Source organism: Hypanus sabinus, chromosome 12 (assembly GCF_030144855.1).
Source record: "Hypanus sabinus isolate sHypSab1 chromosome 12, sHypSab1.hap1, whole genome shotgun sequence".
NCBI lineage: Eukaryota > Metazoa > Chordata > Chondrichthyes > Myliobatiformes > Dasyatidae > Hypanus > Hypanus sabinus.
The window spans coordinates 17,428,379-17,450,659 of NC_082717.1; the positions used below are offsets into that span (position 1 = coordinate 17,428,379).

The following is a 22,281-nucleotide window of genomic DNA, read 5'->3' on the forward strand; positions in this document are numbered from 1 at the left end:
TACTCTCATTGGCTGATTGAATGTCTAGTGTAATGGTGGGTGCTCTCGAGCAGTTTTGAGTGTTGTTTAGAATGAATTTCTGTCACTTATTAAGATTTAAATAAAGAATTGAATAACTGTATTGTAATGAATCAGTGCTATGCAGGGTCTGAGTGTACTGTTGATTTTCCAGTTATTACAACTGTGCGTCTTGAGTACAGTTCGCCACTGATCAGCTCACATTCAAACAATGTCTGGTCTTTGTTACATGCAGACACCACCGCTTCATTTTTCTGAAGGGTTGCAAATGGAACTAGAAATTGTGGGGATGGTGTACAATCTTTAATAATAGACTGGCAGAAATACGTTCCAATACGTGAACCACTGAACCTGTTAGTTTTGGCCTCTGCCCTTATTAAATCCAGCCCATGCCTGGCCTATGCCTCTGGCTGAATGAGAATGCTTAGAAACTTGAAGTCCTATTTGACCCCATGACCACAGCAGCCTACAACACTTCTCTAGTTTTACTCCCCCGTTAGGGAGTCTCCTTTTCCACACACAACCCAGGAATTCTTTAGGAGACTCCTTGTTTACGCGACACAGTGGCTCCAGAGAACAACAACTCCGCTTACAATCAGTACACGGACCCCCTTTGTGGCTGATTCTAATGGGTATGGTCTGTTCAACACTTCCACATTTGGTGTTGTTGTAAGCTAGAAGGAAAAACACAAGTCACGTAGCCTTGTGGTACACAGCAGTAGGCTAGAGGGCAGCACCATGATTCTCTGCTGATCTGGGTATTAAGCAATTCTATAGTCTTGCAAAGGTATTTAGCCCCATTGGCCAAAGTCCTCCATACCCTGTCAATACCTGCCCAGTACATCTGCAGCCAAAACGTCTGCGCTCATCTTATATCTCATGTCAGGAGACTCCATTGCATAAAAACAAGAACAGTCAGGATGGGAAAGAATTTCTTCCCTTAGGCCATTAGGCTCCTGAACTCTCTGGTGCATCACCAAAGTGTCACTGGTTAATCTGTCCTGTACTTTACAATATTTAATTTATGTACTTTAGTTTATTTATGTGTAATCCATCTGCAGATTTCATCCTTGCTTTCACAAGTTATTATGTTATGTATACCACAGTGTTTTACACCCTGGTTCAGAGAAATGTCATCTCATTTTACAGTATACATGTACATGGCTAAATAATAAAACACTTGATCTTGATCAAGCCCCTGCCATCCTCGGGGAAGAACAACATTGATACCAAGGCAACAATAGCTAGCTCAGTGTAAGTTATCAAATCTAGAAAACACATCAAAATCAGGGCCAAGAAGTTAATCAACGTCCCTTCCATAATAATTAAATAACCCAATAAATAACCTCAACATAGGGACGTCCGTTGCACTGTGTGTTGAGTGAAGGAAATGGTGGCTCAAGAACCATCGAACATGGTGGTAGGAGAACTCAGTAGGAGTCAGACATGGTAAAGATAGTTGGAATTTTTTTAAATACACTTAAGTTGATGACAGCAATTCTGAAGGATAGATGAAATATTCAGAAAGGAGCAACACAGTTGCCTAAAGCTTCCATGAAATAATAGTCAATAATATCTCAGTAGCATCCATATTTCTATGAAGAAAGGAACAAGACCTGATTAACATGGGAGGAAGAAAGCTTGCAGAGCATTTTGAAATCAACTGACTGGGCAGTGGCACCAAGAGGAGCTCAGTTAAATTTCAGATGATTGGAGACGTGGGACTTTACGGAGTGAAGGTATAAACCACAGAATCTGGAATTGAACAATGGTGTGCCGAAAGGTAAACATTAAGAGAAACGTCATCTAGTGTTTCAGGAAGTGCAAAGCAGAGAGGGGCATAGGCAAACAACGTATTGCAGACATGAAAGCCAGCCGTCTCAGTGGGGGAGAAAAAGCAGATCTCCGAGACGTCTCATTGAAACCTATCCAATACAGGTGGCCCCCCACTTTTCGAACATTCGCTTTATGACAGCACGCTGTTACGAAAGACCTACATTAGTACCTGTTTTCACTAACCAAAGAGGATTTTCGCTTTTACGAAAAAAAGACACCCACTTTATACATGCGTTTACCCCGAGAAAGACTACAATGACCGTGAAGCTTTGTGCAGGCAGTTGTGTGCGCATGCGTGTACGTGCTGATTTTTTTTCTCCAAATTGATTTTGGCTCACTGTCTTCCTGATTTTGATATGTGAAACTATACCATATATACAATATTTCTACTTTATTTAGGCTGTATATTTATAGCATTCCTGCTTTTACTATATGTTCGAATTATTTTAGGTTTTATGTGCTATTTGATATGATTTGTTAGGTTATTTTTTGGGTCTGGGAACGCTCAAAGCTTTTTCCCATATAAACTAATGGTAATTGCTTCTTCGCTTTACTACATTTCGGCTTACAAATGGTTTCATGGAATGCTCTACCTTCGGATAACAGGGGAAACCTGTATTGACAGGCCTAGATAGCGTGGACGATAATTCTTAGTGTGGGGGAGTCTCAAGGACACATCCTCAGAATAGAAGGATGTCCCTTCAGAACAGAGATGAGGAGGAATTTCTTTAGCCAGTGGGTGGTGAAGGAAACAAATCCACTTACAATCATTGGGTATACTTACCCAATGTAAAGTCATTTGGGTCATTGGGCATATTTAAAGTGGAGGTTGACTGGTTCTTGACTAGTAAAAATTACTGGGTGGAGGCTGGTGGCAGATGGATAATGAATCATCCCTGATGGAATGGTGAGCAGATCCGATGGGCCTAATGTCCTCATTCTGCCATGTTTTATGGTCTTAAGGACAGCTGAACAAGGCAGGTCTATGGAGAAGGAGATCGGCAGTAACGAGGGCAGCTAGGACGATAAGCAGGTATGGACACAGTATCACAAAGTAAATATTTATTGGGATTCTGTGTGGCCCTTCTGGCCATGCCGCCCAGCAATTCCCCAATTTAATCCTACCCTACCAGACTAATTACACTGACCAATTAACCTACTAACCAGTACATCTTTGGACTGTGGGAGGAAACCGGAGCACTTCCAGAAGAAAACCATGCGGTAACGGGGAGAACATACAAACTCCTTACAGGCAATGGAGGGAAACAAAGCTGGGTCGCTGTACTGTAAAGCATCCTGTTACCTTTTATTAATCCCATAATCAGTTATAAGTCTGACACAACCTTACCATATAAGCATTTTACAGAAAACACAGCTATCAATGCATGGCAGTGAAAATGGTCAAATAATAGTCAGCTGATAAAATTCAAGCCAAATGCACTATTTCAAAGTAAAGATCAACACTTCAGTTATTCTGATTGATGATCAATTAACAAGGAACAAAATCGGAGGGAAAGATTTTACTGGACATATTTTACTAAGGAACAAAGATAGTGTCAGTGACTCCAAACATGAACAAAGCTAGGCAATCTCTATCAATAACTAAGTGGAGTTTGGTTTTAGTATCATATGTATAAGAAACTTCAATCTAAAGGATAAACCCTAAAACATTGTACGTCCTCACCTCAGCCTGTGCTTCATTCCTTTCCATATTTTATCAGTACCTGGAATACTTCCCTTCTCCTCTAAAATCTTAGCGACATTAGTTATTGAAGTTATTAACTGGGGCAAGTGTGTAAACTTCAAACACTTGTGAAGATCCGTTCTGTACAACTGAAGTGATGCTAGACCATTGTAATTTCAACAGCTGATGGAACGACATCAAATGTCATTGAAATAGTCACATGTTTAAGTTCTACTTTGTTGTCATCACTCCTCTGCAAAAAAAATTCCATTTACCAAAGGCAAACAATTCTGACAACATTGAAAGACTGAAGTTAAAACATATGCGGGACAAGATCTGAAACAAAGGCACTTTCAAACTTTCTACCCATAATTCTAAGCATTACCAATCAATATCTCCTGGCAACAAGCTGTTGCCATGGCAACATCACAATCAAATTAAAGGAAGGACATATAGAATAAATTACAGTGAAAATCACAGAAATGTCCACAGCAAGTCCCATTGGGAAAAATCTATTTCAGCGTTTTTTTTTGAAGGAACAGATGTATTGAAACAAAGAACTTATGCCTTCAAAAGAAGTCAGTGAAATATTAATCCATACCTGCTCAAATTAATACTGTCCCTCTCTAACCACTTCAATTTACTAAATCCAAGGATCACGATGGACCACCAAAGCTCAAGTTCAAAGTTCAGTTATTCTGAAAGTATGCATGCATTATACAACCTTGAGATTTGTCTTCTTACAGGCAGCCCCAAAACACCCCAACATAACCCATAGAAAAAACCAGCGTGCGGGGGTGGGGGAAATTATGCCAGCAATAAAAGTAAGCAAATAGCACTTAGAATAAAAGTGAGTCCGGAGCATCTAGAGCAGGCCACGGCCTCAGCTCAGTGCAGTGAAGTGTGGAGTAAACATCGTAAGTAAGATATTAGTTAAGTATTAAGTATTCCTAAACAAGCACTGCTAGTGTTTCAGCATTTGTTGTTTTGTAACCAGCTTTATCTGTCGTCTGAAGTGAAAGAGAAAGTGTACCACTGTTGAAATAAACATCAATAATGCGAGGACCTGCATCAAAACACTGTCTATCACAAAGGGTTCAAATGTTTTCAAGCTACTAATACCCAATATGTATTCTGGAAGCTATGTCAACTTCAGAAATAAAACTTAGGCTCTATTTTCCACTACCAGGAAGATAATGTGTAATGATAGGATCAGCGGAAAGTGTTTCACCATAAATTGTGATGTAACTACTCCAAGCTAATGAGTAACGATCTTTTGGTAGGACGGCGGCACACGCAGACGTAGCTGTCACTCAGGGTCCAATCAAAGGTGCATTTGTTCATCTTGTGAATCTTTTTGCTGATCACAAGTCATTGTTAGATACTAAGACCGTGAGGTAGGGCAGAACTATCCCATCAGTGAGTCGCTCCATAGTGAACGCGTTATCGTTGTTGGGTTGTCCTCTGAACTTGTGCACCATTGTGCCGAGACGATGCACGATCCAACAAACAGAGTGACGGAATATCTTGGACGTTTTTACTGGGATTGCAAGACCCTGTTGGACATTGGTGACTCACAATACTACAAGTCTATTCACTGGCGAGAGTGATTTGGGGAACTGCATTGCCTTGGTCGTGGCAAAGACCGGGTCTTGGCCACAGGGTCGCCTTTGATGAAGCGGCCTGTTGCAGCCACCCAGGGAGAAAGCAGGGCTTCTGCTGGGCTAACTGGATTGGGAGCTGCCCTTCCTGTCGGTGCTGCCCTCTGGTGTTCGCTCAGTGGAAGAACAAGCTGTACCCTGCCATTCAGGGAGTTGGGCTAATTTATTTTCTCTTTGTGACTGTTTTTCTGAAATTGTAACCATGTGTGTTATTTGTGCTATTTGCAGTGTGCTCTTGGTAATGTGTTTTGCACCTTAGCCACAGTGAAACACTGATTGGCTATATTCAGGTTTGGTTGAATAATTGAACTTGGATAGATTTTTAGCATTGGCCCTAATACATAGACTCAGAAACTCCTAGCTTGATTAGTCCAGAGTGCCAATTATACCAAATGTAATCCCACGGCTCTTGTCGGCATCCATCCACTATAAATATTTATCACATATTTTGTCAAAAGATATCTCACTGTTGAAACTATTTGATACAGCAAGTGTTCCATGCTCAAACACCACTCAGTTTAAGCAACTTTGGAAAGGGCTGAGTCATAATAATGGGTTGATAAGGAGAGCTGCAACAATTATCTTTCTTTAATCAGAATTGACTTAAGTAGGCATTCTTACATGACCTTCACTTCAGACAAAATAACTGTACTATGTCCAGAGTTTCTATTCACGCAATGAGTTTTAGCAAAGACATAACAATCTCAACTCGGCATTCTGAATTCAGGCTGTACAAACAAAAGTTGATCAGACCAATCCCACATCCCAATTATCAGTCCTTAACCTCACAGAGTATCAAATGGTTATCCAGGTACTTTTTAAATGTGAGAAGGGTCCTTGATCCTCTAAGCCAGGGGTTGCCAACCTGGGGTCCCACAGACGCTTCAGTTAATCATAGGGGTCCATAACATAAAAATGGCTGGGTACACCTGCTTGAAGTTTTACCAGCACTGAGTTCCTGTCTCACTGCTTTGGCGAAAACACACCTTCAACTAACCTGCAATTCTATCAACCATATTTATGCAGCCCTCCTTGGTGCACAAAATGGACCCCTCCCCCATTAATCTTATTTACAAACCCCATTTCCAGAAAAGTTGGGATATTTTCCAAAATGCAATAAAAACAAAAATCTGTGATACGTTGATTCACGTGAACCTTTAATTAACTGACAAAAGTACAAAGAAAGGATTTTCAATAGTTTTACTGACCAACTTAATTGTATTTTGTAAATATACACAAATTTAGAATTTGATGGCTGCAACACACTCAACAAAAGTTGGGACAGAGTTAAAATAAGATTGAATGTGCACAGAATATTCAAGTAACACCGGTTTGGAAGACTCCACATTAAGCAGACTAATTTGTAGCAGCTGAGGTATCATGACTGGGTATAAAAGTAGTGTCCATCAAAGGCGCAGTTTTTGCAAGCAAGGATGGGTCGTGGCTCACCCCTTTGTGCCAAAATTCGTGAGAGAATTGTTAGTCAGTTCAAAAGGAACATTTCCCAACGCAAGATTGCAGAGAATTTAGGTCTTTCAACATCTACAGTACATAATATTGTGAAAAGATTCAGAGAATTCAGAGACATCTCAGTGCGTAAAGGGCAAGGTCAGAAACCACTGTTGGATGCACGTGATCTTTGAGCCCTCAGGCAGCACTGCCTAAGAAACCGTCATGCTATTGTGACAATTACAGCCATCTGGGCTCGGGAGTACTTCAGAAAACCATTGTCACTTAACACAGTCCATCGCTGCATCCAGAAATGCAACTTAAAACTGTATTACGCAAAGAGGAAGCCATACATCAACTCTATGCAGAAACGCTGGCGAGTTCTCTGGGCTCGAGCTCATCTCAGATGGACTGAAAGACCGTGGAACCATGTGCTGTGGTCAGATGAGTCCACATTTCAGCTAGTTTTCGGAAAATACAGGCGTTGAGTTCTCCGTGCCAAAGATGAAAAAGACCATCCTGATTGTTATCAGCGAAAGGTGCAAAAGCCAGCATCTGTGATGGTATGGGGGTGCATCAGTGCCCACAGCATGGGTGAGTTGCATTTATGTGAAGGTACCATTGACTCTGAGGCATATATTAGGATTTTAGAGAGACAAATGTTGCCATCAAGGCGACGTCTCTTCCCGGGACGTCCATGCTTATTTCAGCAGGACAATGCCAGACCACATTCTGCATGGGCTACAACAGCGTGGCTTTGTAGACACAGAGAGCGTGTGCTTGACTGGCCTGCTGCCAGTCCAGATCTATCTCCTATTGAAAATGTATGGCGCATCATGAAGAGGAGAATCAGACAACGGAGACCACGGACTGTTGAGCAGCTGAAGTTTTATATCAAGCAAGAATGGACAAAATTTCCAATTGCTTATCTACTACAATTAGTATCCTCAGTTCCAAAACAATTAAAAAGTGTTATTAAAAGGAAAGGTGATGTAACACAATGGTAAACGTGCCTCTGTCCCAACTTTTGTTGAGTGTGTTGCAGCCATCAAATTTTAAATTTGTGTATATTTACAAAATACAATTAAGTTGGTCAGTAAAACTATTGAAAATTTTTTCTTTGTACCTTTGTCAGTTAAATAAAGGTTCATGTGAATTAACATGTCACAGATTTTTGTTTTTATTGCATTTTGGCAAATATCCCAACTTTTCTGGAAATGGGGTTTGTAGTTTTGTACACCTCCAATAAATCCCACCTTCAGACAATATCACCCCATTCAATTAGCTTTCGTCAAAACTCAAAACCTGTCAACATTCTTTCAAGCTACCACAAATTACTACATCTTTTCTAGAGTAAGAGAACCAGAGTAAAGTAGTACTTATTGTATAATCTTAAAATGGCATTTATATTCTGCGCATAAACCAATGTCAGCCAATATCCTCTATGGCTTTGCAACCATCTATCTGTCCTGCTATTCTCAGCAACATGCACGCCAAGGTCTCTTCGCTCTTTTGTTCTTCTTAATATTTTAGTCACAGAATTTACTATCATGGAGTTGTAAACAGAAACAGGCCTATCATGACTGCCTATATGAAACCCGCTTGTCTTTATTTAAAAGTTCAAAGTACATTTATTATCAGAGTATATATACTATATACAAACTTTGAGATTTGTCTCCTTATAAAAGGCTCACTTTATTCCCATTCTTTGCATCCTGCTAGAATCTTTCCAGTGATACCATGCGCTCTTAGCTTGTTAAACAGCCTCTGCAAGGCACCTTGTCAAAGGCCTTTCTGCAAATCCACGTACACATCAGCCGACTCTCTCCTTGGTCAGATAAGGAAGTTGAGCATTTGTTTGCATCAGGCTCATTAATTATAACTCACAAACTTTAAGCTGAAATTATTAAAACATACCATGAAAGATGACAGCACCCAAGACCTCACTGCAAACAGCCTGTGACTAATATTACTCTTTGCTTCCTATTGCTGTTTGTTTGACAGGCGTGATTGCACTGGAGAGGAAGCAGATGAGATTCTCCAGGACGTTGCCTGGGAAGCAAGGCTTCAGTTGAGGGCAGACTGAACCTGTTAACCTTCAAGCAGAGGAGGAAGGCTGACAGAGGAACTGATAGAAATCTACAAAGTTGAGAGAGGTAGATGGGGTAGATCGGAAGAAATCTTTTTTGTTTGGTGGAGGTGTCTAAAACCAAATGGCATAGGTTTAAGGTGAAGGATAAAAGGTTTAGAGTGAATATGAGGAAAAGTATTTTCAACTAAGGGATGGTTTCAATTAGGAACACACACTGCATGAGGCAGGTAATCTCACACCATTTAAAATGCACTTGGATCACCACAGCAGAGTGGGCGACAAGCTCGCTGCTTGAAAGTGGGATTAAGGTAGACAGGTATGTGGTGGTTGGCATGGGTATGATGGACCAAAGGATATCTATCTGTACTATCATCACTTTCCCTTGCATTCAGTGGACATGAACTCAGCCTGCCAGGTGGGACCTTATCAAACGCCTTGCTAAATTCCGTGTTAACCACATTAATTCTCATCAAACACTGCAAATACTTGTCAGGTACATCCCACACTTCATAAATCCATGCCGACTCCTTGTAATTAAACTAATTCCAAATTATGAATCATACTATCAATGTGAATCGTGCCTGATAATCTGCCCATCTGCTCACCAGCAAAACAACCTGATGAGTTTTCATGTCTTACTAACAACTCCAGAACCTTCCATTTTTCAAGTACAGTGACAAGTACATTTAAATCAGTACTGCTCTAATGTATATTTTATGCAGGCATGGCAATTTATCCACTTTTAAAGATGCTATGCTGCTTCCCTCTCCAAGTACATCATACTTAAATATTTCACAATCTTCAGTAGCTGTGTCATCTATCTCTTGTGAACAGAAAAACATTCATTCAGAAATACCCATATCTTCTATTTCCTGCAGCTCACTTGTCTCTAATAGACCTTAAGGCATAGGATAAGAATTAGGCTATTTGGCCCATCAAGTCTGTTCCACCATTTGATCATGGCTGATTTATTCTCCTTCGCAACCCCTTTACGACACTTTTGTCCTTCATGTGAAATGGGCCATAATCAGCAAGGGAAAACCTTGCCTGACAAATCTGTTGGAATTCTTTGAAGAATGGACGGATTGCACTTGAATCCCAAGATGCGTGGAATGGGCTGCCGGTGACGGGGTGGAGGTAGAAACAATAGGGTCTTTTAAGAAACTCCTGGATAGGTACATGGAGCTTAGAAAAATAGAGGGCTATGGGTAACCCTAGGTAATTTCTAAGGTAAGGACATGTTCAGCACAGCTTAGTGGGCTGAAGGGCCTGTATTGTGCTGTAGGTTTTCTATCTTTTCTATGTTTCTAAATAACAAGAAGGATAAACAAATGAGAATCTGTTGAGGTTGTGCACTTGGATTTTCAGAAGACCTTTGACAAGGTGCCACACATGAGGCTGCTTGATAAGCATGGTTTTACAGGAAAGGTTCTAGCATGGATAAAGCAGGGGTTGATTGGCAGGAGGCAGAGTGGTAATAAAGGGAGCCTTTTCTGGCTGCCGGTGACTAGTGCTGTTCCCCAAGGACCTGCGCTAGGAGCAATTCTTTTTACGTTATATGTCAATGATTTGGATGATGGAATTGGTGGCTTTGTTGCAAAGTTTGCAGACGATATGAAGATAGGTGGAGAGGCAGGAAGTTTTGAGGCAGATTAGGAGAATGGGCAAAGAATTGACAAATGGAATACAGTGTTGGTAGAAGAAATGAAAGTGTTGAGTGTTTTCAAATTGGAGAGAAAATATAAAAAAAAAACTGAGGTGCAGAGGGACTTGGGATTAAAAGCGACTTTGAGTGCTGAGGAATGTAAAGTCAATGTTAGCTTTCATTTCAAGAGGACTAGAATATAAAAGCAAAGATGTAATATTGAAACACTATAAAGCACTGTGAGCAGGTTTAGGCCTCTCTCTTAGAAAGGATGTGCTGAAACTGGAGATGGTTCAAAGGAGACTCACGAAAATGATTCCAGGATTGAGTGGCTTGTACAGGTGGCCCCCGTTTTTCGAACATTCACTTTACCACAGCTCGCTGTTACAAAAGACCTACATCGGTACCTGTTTTCACTAAACAAAGAGGATTTTCACTTTTACGAAAAGAAGACGCCTGCTTTATACGTGTGTGTACCCCAAGAAAGACTACCATGACCATGAAGCCTTGTGCGGACAGTTGTTTGCGCATACGTGTATGTGCTGATTTTTTCTCCAAATAGATTTTGGCTTGCTGTCTTCCCGATTTTGATAAGTGAAACTACACCGTACATACAATATTTCTACTTAATATAGGCTGTGTATTTATCATATCATTCCTACTTTTACTATATGTTACTGTTATTTTAGGTTTTATGTGCTATTCGGTATGATTTGGTAGGTTATTTTTTGGGTCTGGGAATGCTCAAAATTTTTTCACATATAAATTAATGGTAATTGCTTCTTCGCTTTACGCCATTTCGACTTACAAAAGGGTTCATAGGAATGCTCTACCTTCAGATAGCGGGGGAAACCTGTAATATGAAGAGCGTTTGATGACTTTGGGCCTGTATTCTCTAGAATTCAGAAGAATGATTTCATTGAAACCTTTGATGGAATGGATGTGGAGAATATGTTTCCTATGGTGGGAGAGTCTAAGACCAGAGGACACAGCCTCAGAATAGAGGGGCATACTTTTAGTATGGAGATTAGAAGGAATTTCTTCAGTCAGAGAGTGGTGAATTTATGCAATTCTTTGCAACAGGCAGCTGTGGAGGACAAGTTTGTATGTATATTTAAGGCAGAGGTTGACAGATTCTTGATTAGTCAGGGCATGAAGGGATACAGGGATACAGGAGACTGGGGCTGAGAGGAAAAAATGGATCAGCCATGATGAAATGGCAGAGCAGACTCGATGGGCCAAATGGCCTAATTCTGCTCCTGTATCTTATGGTCTTATAACTGGGATTGCTGATGACACAAAGGTTGGGTGTGTTGTGGATAGTGTGGAGGACTGTCAGAGGTTACAGCGGGACATGGATAGGATGCAAAGCTGGACTGAGAAGTGGCAGATGGAGTTCAACCCAGATAAGTGTGAAGTGGTTCATTTTGGTAGGTCAAATATGATGGCAGAATTTTGTATTAATGCTAAGACTCTTGCCAGTGTGGAGGTTCAGAGGGATCTTGGGGTCCATAGAACACTCAAAGCAGCTGCGCAGGTTGACTCTGTGGTTAAGAAGACGTATGGTGTATTGGCCTTCATCAATCGTGGAATTGAATTTAGGAGCCGAGAGGTAATGTTGCAGCTATATAGGACTCTGGTCAGACCCACTTAGAGTACTGTGCTCAGTTCTGGTCGCTTCACTACAGGAAGGATGTGGAAGCCATAGAAAGGGTGCAGAGGAAATTTACAAGGATGTTGCCTGGATTGGGGAGCATGCCTTATGAGAATAAGTTGAGTGAACTCGGCCTTTTCTCCTTGGAGCGAAGGAGGATGACAGATGATCTGATAGAGGTATACAAGATGATAAGAGTCATTGATCATGTGGATAGTCAGAGGCTTTTTCCCCAGGGCTGAAATGGTTGCCACAAGAGGACACAGGTTTGAGGTGCTAGGGAGTAGATACAGAGGAGATATCCGGGGTAAGTTTTTTACTCAGAGAGCGGTGAGTGCGTGGAATGGGCTGCCGGCAATGGTGGTAGAGGCAGATACAATAGGGTCTTTTAAGAGGTTTTTAGATAGGTACATGGAGCTTAGTAAAATAGAGGGCTATAGGTAACCCTAGTAACTTCTAAGGTAGGGACATGTTTGGCACAACTTTGTTTGCCGAAGGGCCTGGATTGTGCTGTAGGTTTTCTATGTTTCTACAATGAAAGGCCATTGACTTCAACATTAGCTTCTTCCCCTCCACACATGCTGGAATTAAGGAGATAGAGAGGGGATCTGATTGCAACATATAAGATTATTAAGGGATTGGACAAGATAGAGGCAGGAAATATGTTCCAGATGCTGGGAGAGTCCAGTAGCAGAGGGCATGGTTTGAGTATACAGGGTAGATCAGTTAGGACAGAGTTAAGGAAAAACTTCTTCTCCCAGACAGTTGTGGGGGTCTGGAATGTACTACCTCGGAAGGCAGTGGAGGCCAATTCTCTGGATGCTTTCAAGAAGGAGCTAGATAGGTATCTTATGGATAGGGGAATCAAGGGATATGGGGACAAGGCAGGAACCGGGTATTGATAGTAGATGATCAGCCATGATCTCAGAATGGCGGTGCAGGCTCGACGGGCCGAATGGTCTACTTCTGCACCTATTGTCTATAAATGCTGTCTATATTTTCTCTATTTTGTTGTTTCAGGTTTTAAGCAAATCAGCTCTTTAATTTTCTAGAACTTACGGGACCAGTTACACAGGAAGGTTCTGTGGAACACAAAAATATTAAGAATTCTGGATACCATGCAACTTTTATAATGTTTTGGTCTAAGTAAGGATTGGGTAGTTAAACTGTCATACGACTGTGGCCCTATTGATTTTGTCAGCCATTTGCAGATGGCTTTTTTTGCATTACTGTATCAATATCAGTTAATAGCTGTTAAAGTTATTCCTATAAATTTTTATAAGCTTGAGGTGCTTCAGTAGATCGTTTTCACTTCATTCATATTCCCTGGTATTATCCTGCACCAGATATGGGACTCTCAGCTATCTTGTTCTGTTATTTTTTAATTAAATTCATTACTTTCTGCTTTCATATGGTGGCTCCTGATGTAATCTATCCTCATTAGCCCGAACAGTAACTGGACAAAAGTGACAGGGGATTAAGTCACCAAGATAATTGCATTTTAACCACAGAAGACTGAACAGGTGAGACTGCCTGAAATAGTCTACAAGATTAATATAATACAGGAATGCATTTAATATTTATATCTAAGGAACAGCACATGAAGAGCATTAACTGCCCGTAACAACCATACATAGTTCAAAATACAGGGACCACAGTGCACTACAGCACCAAAACAGGCCCTTTGGCCCATCTAGTTTGTGCCAAACTATTAATCGCCTAGTCCAGGGCCATAGCTCTCCACAACCTTCCTAACCTGTACTTATCCAAACAGCTCTTCAATGTTGAAATTGACCCCGCATCCACCACTTCCAATGGCAGCTCGCTGCCCGCTCTCATGTCCTTCGAGTGAATTTTACACTCATGTTCCCCTTAAACTTTTTACCTTTCACTCTTTCCCTGAAAGAGATTGTAGTCTCACCCAACCCCAGTGGAAAAAACCTGCTTGCATTTGCCTGATTTATACCTCTGATAATTTTGTATACCTCTGTCAAATCTCCCGTCATTCTTTTATTGTCCAGGGAATAAAGTCCTAACCTATTCGATCTATCCCCGCAACTCGGGTTTTCAAGTTCTAGCAACTTACGCTTTCTCTGCACTTTTTCATTCTTATTGATGCTTTTCCATCATGTAGGTAGGTGACCAGAATGGCACATGTTAAGTTAAGCCATAAAGGTCTTAAAATATTTCAACATGACCTTTCTTTACGACCTTATGTGATGCAACTTTCAAGGAACTATGGATCTGTATTCTCAAAGATCCCTGTTCTACCACTCACCTACCCTGGTTTACCCTCCCAAAGTGCAACACCTCACACTAGTCAGCATGAAATTCCATCTGTAGAAAATGACATGTTGCTGAAAATAGTTTGTATCTCTGAACCTTAACTCTTTAAGTAGGGAAACAAACCTAACAGAATAAAACTCAAAGAATTACAACCTTTTATACTTTGTATGATTTCCTCTGCCTAGTTAAGACTTTTCCCACCTTTACAATGTGTTCTTATCAATCTACATTTCTGAATGTACATAATTCACTATTGTGCCCCTCTACTGTGGATTTCAATGTTCTCTAGATCAGCAGTTCCCACAATTTTATGCCATGGATCAATACTACTAAGCAAGGGGTCTGAGGGCCCCAGGATGGGAACCCCTGCTCCAGACACTAAGCCAACACCGAACACCACTGCAGACTTAGCCAGTGAAAAATGTAACAGCAGATGTAGAATAACTTGCAACATAATTTTATGTTTACATTTTAAATGGAAAGAATGGCAGCTAAAACTTAGTGGGTCCAACCTTTGTTTAAGATAAAGATGACTTTTTTGGACTAAGAACTATCTTAAGTCCAACTTCATTCGTGCCATTGTATTTGCCTTTCTCTGTACCGTGAGTGTTAAATACAAGGGACTGGCCATGTGGCTCATAGAGCCTTCAACAAGTCAAATACTTCTGTACTGCTGAGGCTAGGCCAAGCACCATCTCCTATTTTTTGAACAAAGATATGAATATACATGTACATTTTGCAGAACCAATCATTATCTGTACAAATATGATTTGTTTCCAGATAGCTTGGTTCAAGTGGCTCCCTGTGGTCTTTGTTTACACAGCTGAACAGTGTGATTTCAAAGCAGATCAATCCTTGAAGTACATTCAATGGAAGTAGTTTTTTAGCCAATATCATTTCCTTCGAGCTATTTGAACATTTTCGATGTTTATTAATGTGTATTAATGTCTGTTAATACTTTAGAACAGAACAGAGCACATTTTTAGTTATTTGCCTGAGGGGGTTATTGGGTTACAAAGATCTCTGTTTATGCAATTTGGAAATTTCTAGGAAGTCAACGGGGAGAGGACAGAGTTCCCACAACTGAGGTTTTACCAAAATTGTCTTTCACTCCAAGTACCCCTTTGGGGCAGCATGGTACAACGCTTTACAGTACCAGTGACCCGGGTTCAATTACCACCGCTGTCTGTAAAGGGTTTGTATATTCTCCCTGTGACTGCATAGGTCCAAAGTCCCACAGTCCAAAGGCTATCAGTTGATAGGTTAATGGGTCATTGTAAATTGCCCTGTGATTAGTCTAGGATTAAATAGGTGGGTTGCTAGGTGGCGCAGACTGAAGGGCTGGAAAGACCTATTGTACACAGCAGCTCAATAAATAAATAAATATAAATTGCAAAATTATTTCACTGTTTAGTGGTTTGACCTCCCATTGAGACCATATTCTGTTATGTTTGTAACTGAATTTCAACAGATATAGGCTATTGTTATGAAACAATAACTCTTCAGTTTGTATCTGTGCACAAGCAAGTTTCAGTCAATGAGTTTTAAACCAGGAAAAGGAGTGAACAAGTTGAGAAAGACCCACCTTGGATGGTTCCCCAGGAATCTCCAACATGAACTCTGGTGTACTCATTCCTTTCGAATGGTTTGACAGGTTGTTGATAGTTGCAGCAGCTTTCCCAGACTTCGACTTCATTCTTTTATGTTTATTCATCCTCTCACTGTTGAGTTTTCTTTTAGCACCGTGGTCTGTGAGCTCTGTCTCAGCGCAGTGCGTGTCCCTTTGTAAAGTAGCATCACTCACAATTGCATGGATGCCTGTTGACGACATCATTTTAACCTTCAAGTATTTTCGTTTCCTCTTAATCAACATGCGCTTCCTAGACAAACGTGAGCAATTCTTTTGTTTTTGACGTGTTGCTGAAATTCCATTCATCTGCAATAGAAAGTTGTTCATTAATAAATCAGCAGAAAATCAGAAACAGTTACATCACTGTTTCACAGTTCAATATAAAGTTATTACCAAAGTAGAGGTCCGCACTGATTTGGCTCCATGTTTTTGCTTTTAATAGAGTTTGTAATAGAGCAGAAATAGGTGACTACTATGACTAAGACATCCTGAGAAACCACATACAACATCTAATGTAGTATCTCACTAAAATATGCCTTCAAATTACCCCAAATATAGGTGGGTGATAGAAGATTCACGGTGGAACTCATATGCACGACAGGATGGGTTACAACAAAATAAATGGGTGGGAATGCTCAGAAATCAGCAAATTCAATAGGCCAAATGACATGGATGAAAATGTTTGTGGTCTGACAACTAAGTCAGCTCTTGACATGAATGTTGGTGGAATTGTAGATAGTTAAGATAGTTGACTGTTGATACAGTGGGTGTAGATCAGCTGACAAACTAGTCATGGAGTGGTGACTTGTAGAACTTAATCCACATAAAGTTCAAAATAAATTTATTATCAAAGCCCATATATGTCACCACATGCTATCCTGAAATTCATTTTCTTCCAGGCATTCACAGTAGAACAAAGAAATACAATAGAATCAATGAAAAGCCACACACAGACACTGGCAAACAACCAACGTGCAAGAGAAGACGAATTATGTGAAAAATAATACATAAATAAGTAAATATTTAATACTGAGAGCATGAGTTGCAGAGTCCTTGAAAGTGAGTCCACATAGGTTATGGAATCAGTTCAGAGTTAAAAAGGGAAGTTATTCACGCTGGTTCAGAAGCCTGATGGTTGAGGAGGAATAACTGTTCCTGAACCTGGTGGTGTGGGACCTAAAGCTCCTGTACCTTCTTCCCAATAGCAGCAGCAAGAAGATAGCATGGCCTGGAAGGTTTGGATCCTTGATGATGCATGATGCTTTCTTACGGCAGCTCTCCTTATAGATTTGCACAAAGGCTTGGAGTTCAATGCAAACTCTAGAAAGGTTGGTTCATAAAGGAAAGCCAGCCTGAACTTACTTAACCGAATAGATCTGCACATTATATTAAGGAGAAGATCAGTCATAGCTCCCAATCCTGATCACTGCACATCACGATACATAATTATTACACTGAATTGAAATATTACAAACAATGTGCTGCCTTATTAACACCAGATACAGGTGTCCCCTGTTTTTCGAACGTTCGCTTTCCGGCTTATGAACCATTTCATAGGAAAGCTCTAACTTCAAATAGCGGGGGAAACCTGTAACCAAATAAGTTGACTTCATTTCTGGGATCAGTGACCTTGACTGAATTGAATTGAATTTATTACTTACATCCTTCATATAGATGAGGAGTAAAAATCTTTAACTGAGGTCTCTGTCTAAATGTGCAATTTATAGTAATTTATAATAAATATTATGCACAACAGGATAGTCAATATAACATAGAAATACAGTTGCGTCAGCACGAATTGAGCAATCTGATGGCCTGGAGGAAGAAGCTGTCCCAGACCCTGTTGATCCTGGCTTCAATACCGTGGTATTGTTTCCCAGATGGCAGCAGCTGTAACAGTTTGTGGTTGGGGTGACTTGGGTCTCCAATGATCCTTCAGCCATTTACACACTTGTCTTTGTAAATAACCCAAATAGAATAACCCAAACCCATATCTACAGATGCACTGGGCTGTCCGCACCACTCTCTGCAGGGTCCTGCAATTGAGGGAAGTACAGTTCCCATACCAGGCAGTGATGCAGCCAGTCAGGATGCTCTCAATTGTCCCCCTATAGAAAGTTCTCAGAATTTGGGGGGGGGCACACCAAACCTTCAACTGTCTATGGTGAAAGAGGTGCTGTTGTGCCTTTTTCACCACATAGCTGGTATGTATAGACCACGTGAGCTCCTCAGTGCTGTTTATGCTGAGGAACTTAAAGCTGTTCACCCTCTCAACTCCAGATCCACTGAGGTCCAGGGGTTAGTCTGTCTCCATTCCTCCTGTAGTCTACAACCAGCTCCTTTGTATTTGCGACATTGAGGGAGAGGTTGTTTTCTTGACATCACTGTGTCAGGGTGATGACTTCTTCTCTGTAGGCTGCCTCAATATTATTTGAGATTAGGCCAATCAGTGTAGTGTTGTTGGTAAAGTTAATTAGCAGATTGGAGCTGTGGGTAGTGACACAGTCGAGGGTGTACAGAGAGTAAAGGCGGGTGCTTTAGGACACAGCCCTGAGGGTCACCTGTGTTAAGGGTCAGGGGGCAGAGGTGAGGGAGCACTCTTAGCACCTGCCAGCGATCTGACAGGAAGTCCAGGATCCAGCTACACATGGCAGGGTCAAGGTTGAGGTCTCTGAGCTTCTTGTCAAGCCTGGATGGAACTATGGTGTTGAATGCTAAACTGTGGTCCAAGAACAGCATTCTCACATAAGCATCCTTCTCCAGATGTGTAAGGACGGTGTGTGGAGCAGTGGCTATTGTGTCGTCTGTTGATCGACTGTATCGGTAGGTGAATTGTAGGGGGTCCGGTGTGGGTGGTAGCAAGCTGCAAGCGTAGTCCTTGACCAGCCTCTCAGAGCATTTGCTTATGATTGAGGTGAGTGTGACAAGACGCCAGTCGTTCAGACATGTTACCTTGGTCTTTTGAGGTACAGGGACAATGGTTGATGTTTTGAAGCTGGAGGGCACTCTACACTGAGAGAGAGAAGATTAAAAATGTCTGTAAATACACCTGCCAGTTGTGCCCACCCTGGGATGCTGTGCAGCCTTGCAATTGTCCACCCGTTGGAAACACCGGTGTACTTCAGCCTCAGAGATGACCAAGCTCCCGGTCACATCATCTGCAGATCTCCTCAGGGGCTCAGTAATGGCGACATCGAATTGAGCGTGAAAAAGATTTAGCTTGTCTGGAAGAGAGGCATCAATGTAGGAAACTTCACTGCATTTAGCCTCGAAGTCTGCGATGGTGTGCGGAACTTGCCACAAGCTATGTGTGTTGTTTGTGGAAAGTTGAGTTTGAATCTCGTCTGTGTTGTTGTTTCACTGCCGTGATGACATTGCGCAGATCGTAGCTGCATTTCGAGACCTTGCTGATTACTGGCAGTGTAAGCTTTGATTCACGCGGTAAGTGCCGCTCGAATGGAAATGTTCAGAACTGTTGATCCAGGGTTTCTGGTTTGGAAAGACCCTGGCCGATTTCTGGGGGGACAACATCCTCGATGCACTTCTGGATGAAACTCGTGTTTGACCCCTTCCGTGAACTCAGAGGCATCCTCATCATGGAAGACATTCTGGTCGAGGTCATTAAAACGGTCCTGAAGCGTGGAGGCCGATTGGTTTTAACTATGGCCACCTCTTGCTTCAGCTTCTGCCTGTACTTTGGGGACAGCAAAATGGAGAAGTGATCTGATTTTCCAAATGGGGGGGCAGAGGAGCACTTTGTAAGCGTTGCGGAAGGGAGAGTAGCAGCAGTTGACCATGCTACCTCCCCGTGTGCTCACCTGGATGTGTTGGCAAACTTCAGAGAGAGTTTAGTCAGTGACACTATCATAATACCACTGGCGCCGATGAAAGCAGCCTCTGGATGTACAGTCTCTAGGGTGCTAATGGTCTTGAGAGCCAGGTCAGTATCAGCCTGCAGCAGGATATACACAGCTATGACCATGCTATGTATAAAGCCTATGTAGCCAGTAAGGTCTACCCAGCAGCACCAGGCACTCCAGATTCAGGGAACAAGAGGATATGAGGGCATGCAATGTTCCCGGGGGGGGGGGGGGGGGGGGGGGGTCACACCAAGCATTATTGACCATGAAGCATACCCCACTTTCTTTACTCTTCCCAGAGAGGTTTTTACACCTGTTTGCCTAGAAAAGGGAGAACCCAGAGGTCTCAATGGCATGATCTGGTATCCCCTCCGTCAGCCGCAGCACAAAACATTGCATTCCTTTGTTTCCCCCAGTAGGAGATTCTGGCTCTCAGTTCGCACAGCTGGACTGAACGTTAGCCAGGAGTATGCTAGGGAGTGGCAGCCAATTAGCACGCTGTCTCAACCCCTCCAGGACACCAGCCCCTTCCCCCTCGCCTCAGACGCTGTTTCCAAGGTCGCAGCGGTGTAGTAGGTGAGTCTCCCATTGATCGCACACAGCCTCAGAATAGAACAGAGATGAGGAGAAATTTCTTTAGCCAGAAGGTGGTGAATCTGTGGAATTCGTTGCCTCAGGCTGCTATGGAGGCCAGGTCATTGAGTGTATTTATTTAAGGTAGAGGTTGATCAGTTCTCAGTTAGTCTGGGTGTGAAAGATTATAAGAAAGTAGGAAAATGGGGTCCAGAGGGAATTGGATCAGCCATTTTGAAATGACAGAGCAGACACAATGGGCTGAACAGCCTAATTCTCTTATGGTCTGATCAAATGAGGCCCAAAACACTGGTTTTAAATTTATCTAGAACAAAATTAAATTAATTCTAGTCACTAGTAATATCTCCAGACTCACATCAAGGTCCCTTAAGGTTGTTATAGCTGGGGTTGACAATGGGGACAAGTACCCACTACCTATCAAATACTCTCAACGGTGTGTGTCTCAAATAGCCTCTGGCAACCAAGTCCAGCTCCTGGGCTTCACCAGTGGCTTAGCTAATCAGCCTGGCGGAACCATTTCTACTGACAGAAGGGACAAAAGCAGGCTACTGGCACCTTAAAATCAGTCGCTTCGGGCAGATGGGGCTTGTTAGGTGTGGTTGGCAGCTCATCCAGAAGGAAAACTCTGATCTCAAACCTCCACTGCCTTGTGTTTATACCCACTCACAGGGAAGGCTTCAGGAGTAAACCCTGAGGGAGAAAATCTGGGAGCTGAAGCCCCTAAGGCAGTCCTACATTGAGATCAATGCTGACAGGCAACTCTTTGACGCTGCTGGTACCAAACTCCGCCGTCCCTTTAGGTTCATCAGATGCGTGGAGAAGGGGAGCTTGCCATATGGGCAACAGCTTGCTCTCAATATTGTACTGTCCTGGCTTGTGTATCTAGACAGCCAGGATGCAACATCCATGGTCAACCCTAACCGACGGAGGCCTCCCTCACGTCAACCATGAACACTGTGTGAAATACCTGAGACAACCCCCAAATGACTGATTCAACTGTACGCACCAATAGAAACATCAGCTTGGACCCTTGTTAAATGTGTTTCCCCAAAACCAATCACCTGAAATGAATTATGAACCAAGGTGCCTTTACAAAACTTGACTTAAAAGTTTAGTGTTTTTTAAAAAGATTTTCACTACAATTTCAGGATGCTTATACATGGTGATGCATTTCAACATTATGTATTCCAGGAGATCAAACAACAGGCTCACTTCTGACAGAATTGTGCCATGCAATTATACTACTGTGAAAACCAACAGCTGAGTTCACTAACTACAACATTCATTTGGCTATAATACCTTTTCCAGCCATACCAGAATACGCAAGTCTGTTTGTCTGAAGCATGCCAAAACCCTGAGACCAGAAGGGACCAGGGTTCGGGTAACGGGGAGAAGAGGAGTATAGTGCCATATGGACAGGATAAAGACAAACTATACTGAAGAAAGGAGGTAGATAACCAGGGACGGGTATGTGAGCTAACGTGAAATTCAAGGTGGAGGTGAATATGGTGGGAAAGTGTGAGGTGGGATAAAACTTGTTGAGGAATGTGTGCTGAATACATGAGGATTCACTGGGGTGAATGTGTCGTGATACTTGGGGCAGATGTGAACGTGTGGGGAAGAAATGAGAAGGGTAATCATTGGGTGGAGGGGGGAATGCAGTTTCCTGGAGAGGGGCTGTTACTTGGTGGCAGGATGACCAGTAGGGAGCTCCCCACGGTAGTGCAGCGGTTCGTGTGTTTCCATTACATCTCGGGCCTCATCTGTAAGGAGCCTGTACATCCTCCCTGCAGAATGTGAGGGTATCCTCTGGGTGCTCTGATTTCCTCCCATAGTTCAAAGACGTGGAGGGTTGTAGGTTAGTTGGTGATA

General features: G+C 42.1%; 1 protein-coding gene across 1 annotated transcript in view; it reads right to left on the minus strand.

Annotated features, from left to right (window-relative positions):
- Window positions 1-22,281, minus strand: part of riox1 (ribosomal oxygenase 1) — a 99,001-nt gene that overhangs the window by 76,095 nt on the left and 625 nt on the right. The window contains exon 2 of the mRNA XM_059985616.1: window positions 15,911-16,261. Within this exon, the coding sequence (XP_059841599.1) occupies window positions 15,911-16,261 (351 nt within the window). The remainder of the gene's footprint in view (window positions 1-15,910; window positions 16,262-22,281) is intronic.